The 2,545-nt window shown below is 43.0% G+C and overlaps 1 protein-coding gene across 1 annotated transcript in view; it reads right to left on the bottom strand.

Moving 5' to 3' along the window:
* The window catches only part of LOC104467631 (multidrug resistance-associated protein 1-like), a gene marked incomplete at its 5' end in the record, with an annotated part of 9,662 nt that extends 7,566 nt beyond the window's left edge, over positions 1-2,096 (bottom strand). The window contains 3 exon segments of the mRNA XM_010081474.1: positions 726-846; positions 1,360-1,420; positions 1,913-2,096. Of these exon segments, the coding sequence (XP_010079776.1) occupies positions 726-846; positions 1,360-1,420; positions 1,913-2,096 (366 nt within the window).
* Between the last annotated feature and the right edge of the window lie 449 nt (positions 2,097-2,545).

The raw sequence follows: 2,545 nt of genomic DNA, 5'->3' as shown, positions 1-2,545 counted from the left end.
GGAAAGAGCTGCATCCTTTGAGGTTTCTGACTTCTTACTTTCATCTCTTCTCAGTACCAGTGTGTAGCCTCAGCTGGTTGTTTTCTCCCCATGTTTTACTCCTGCTACAACATGCCTGGAATACACACATCATCCGTGCCTGACTCCTCCTAGCTGGAACCCTGTGTCTGCTGCTTTCCTTTCACAGTATCCTCCTTGCCTCAGCCTTCTGAGGTGTTTCCCTTGGGCAAGATGGGAACAGTGATGTGCCTCTTTGCCCCTTCCCACCAGCCTCAAGAATTTGTGAATAGACTCAAGATTACAAGTCCCTTGTAATCTATCCTCTTCTGTCACTTGCCACCACCTCACCCTGATTGCCTCAGTGCGCTTTCCCCCTTCAGCACAACTCTTGAATCAGGATCTGTCTCCACAAGTGGTCATAATTTTTTTTTCTCCCTCTCATTTCCATAATGGGCTCTCTGTAATGTACATGCATTATTCCTATTTTGGAACCAGTGCTTAGATCAGGGAGATCTCCAGAGAGATACAGTTTGCATAGAAGGTGTTATGTAAAATAATGCTGAAATGACTTTGTCTTTATTATAGGGCAAACTTGAACAGCTCTACTGACTTCCCTGGAGTTGCACGGGTTTAACTTAGGCAGTGAGCTGACCTGCCTGCCGTGAGTGGGTCAGTAACAAACCCATAGTGTGTGTCTTTGTTTTACAGGAAGGTGCTGTACTTACCCTGCCATGCTGAGATTTCTCTCCCTTGGTTAATCTTCCTTCAGTGGCTGCAGCAGTGGCACAGTCTTGGCTTACAGGAACAGTCTCCCTTCCCATAGCAGATGATTTAACTGAATTGTCACTTCATAAAAGAAACAAAAATCCTTTCAGTTTTTAGCCAAGGCAGAATTTTAAAGCTGCATCTCCTTACCCATCCACCCCGATATTCATGCCTGTTTTGAGGGCTGCAGTTTTTGGGGTCTTCCAGAGTGACCCAGCTGTTGTCCATATTTATCACAGACACTGGGCTCTGTCAAGCTGTTAACAGAGGCTTTTGGCATTCGCTGGCTGTGACTGGTTTGAATGAGTCAGACCTTACAGCCCCCTGGGAAGTGAGCAGCAAGCAAATGTATCAACATGCCTTACACATGAGCTCTGGATCAAATTCCAGCTCCTTATGAAATACAGAGAAGCCAATAGTCAACATCCACATTGAAGCACAGTTTCTTACCTATTCTTGAGTTTTGCTTGTTTGCTCTTACTGTTAATTTACAGATCAATCCCAAACGTGTCCCATACTCAGCAAGAGCCTCCGTGTAGTGTGTATGGGCTTCTGGAGCAAGTTCTTCAGTGTCTGCGAGAGGTTTAAGCTTACCTAAAGAGTTTCTCCTGTGATGGAGCATTTCTAGAAGTGATGGTGCCTTTGTCTCCCATAGCTGTGAAAGAAATGCATTTTTTTTTTTCCTAAGTTCTTTACAATCCTGTTTTGTCCTATATAGCCTTTGGGAAAATCTTAATACACAAGAAAGATTCATTACAAATAATTGTTCCTAAGGGTAGAAATATCAAGGTGAGGCTTGAAGAATAGCACATATAGTGGATAACTCTGTTTACTGCATGATTGTTGTCTATGAAGATGGAACTGTTTATTCAAGAACAATTTTGAGGTGATGAGTCAGCCAATTTGACATGCATATTTTTCCTCACACAAAGCGACAGCTTACTGTGATTGGATCTCTGCTTTGAATGCCCATAATAGAACAAATGTAGGACTGGCTTTTCCAGTTTTCTTCTCTTTTCCATCTTCCCAACTGTGAACAGCAGCAGATCCTGTCCTTCTTCCCCTAGTTCTTTAATGTTAAGCATAATATTAAGGAAACAATTGACAGTTAGACCTAGGAAGAATGATTCCAACTCATTTGGGTTACCTGTTAAACCAGTGCCTGCCTTCTCTTCTGCAGTAACGTGTGAATGAAGAAATTCTGCAAAGGCCCCATTGCTCTGTAAAAGTTCTTGGTAGGAACCAATTTCTGAGATGGTTCCATCCACCAGCAATACAATGGTGTCCACTTGAGGCAAAATGTTGATTGTGTGAGTCACTAGCACACGAGTCTGCTTGAATAAAGAAGGAACAGTTACAATTGTTCTGGTATTTCCCTGCTCACTTGACCTGTTGCAGTCATCTGTCTTCTGAAGAAAGATGTACTCCGTGTGAGCTATGATTTTTACTAGCATGCAGCTATTTTTGTTATTTATTCCTACCACTTCTGACTGTCTCTTTGATGAAGCTTATCTTTGCAGCACAGCTTTGTGCCCATTTTGAAAGTGCAGAATTCAGGAGCGGATGGGAGAATCAACTTGCTTTGTGTCACACACAGCATGAATGAGTGAGGATGGGGACTGATTCCTGAAGTCCCAGGCTAGCACCCTGTGTGTAGGAAGACCTTTTGCTTGGCTCACTGACGTGTTCCATGTTGTTGATTCCCTTCAGGCTGAAGCTCTTAAGTAGAATGATGTTCACTGGAGAGTATGTTACATTTCACAGAATCACAGAATGTTAG

Source organism: Pterocles gutturalis, unplaced genomic scaffold (genome assembly GCF_000699245.1).
Source record: "Pterocles gutturalis isolate BGI_N339 unplaced genomic scaffold, ASM69924v1 scaffold27984, whole genome shotgun sequence".
NCBI classification, from domain to species: domain Eukaryota; kingdom Metazoa; phylum Chordata; class Aves; order Pterocliformes; family Pteroclidae; genus Pterocles; species Pterocles gutturalis.
This window is presented reverse-complemented; position numbering and strand designations above follow the sequence as displayed.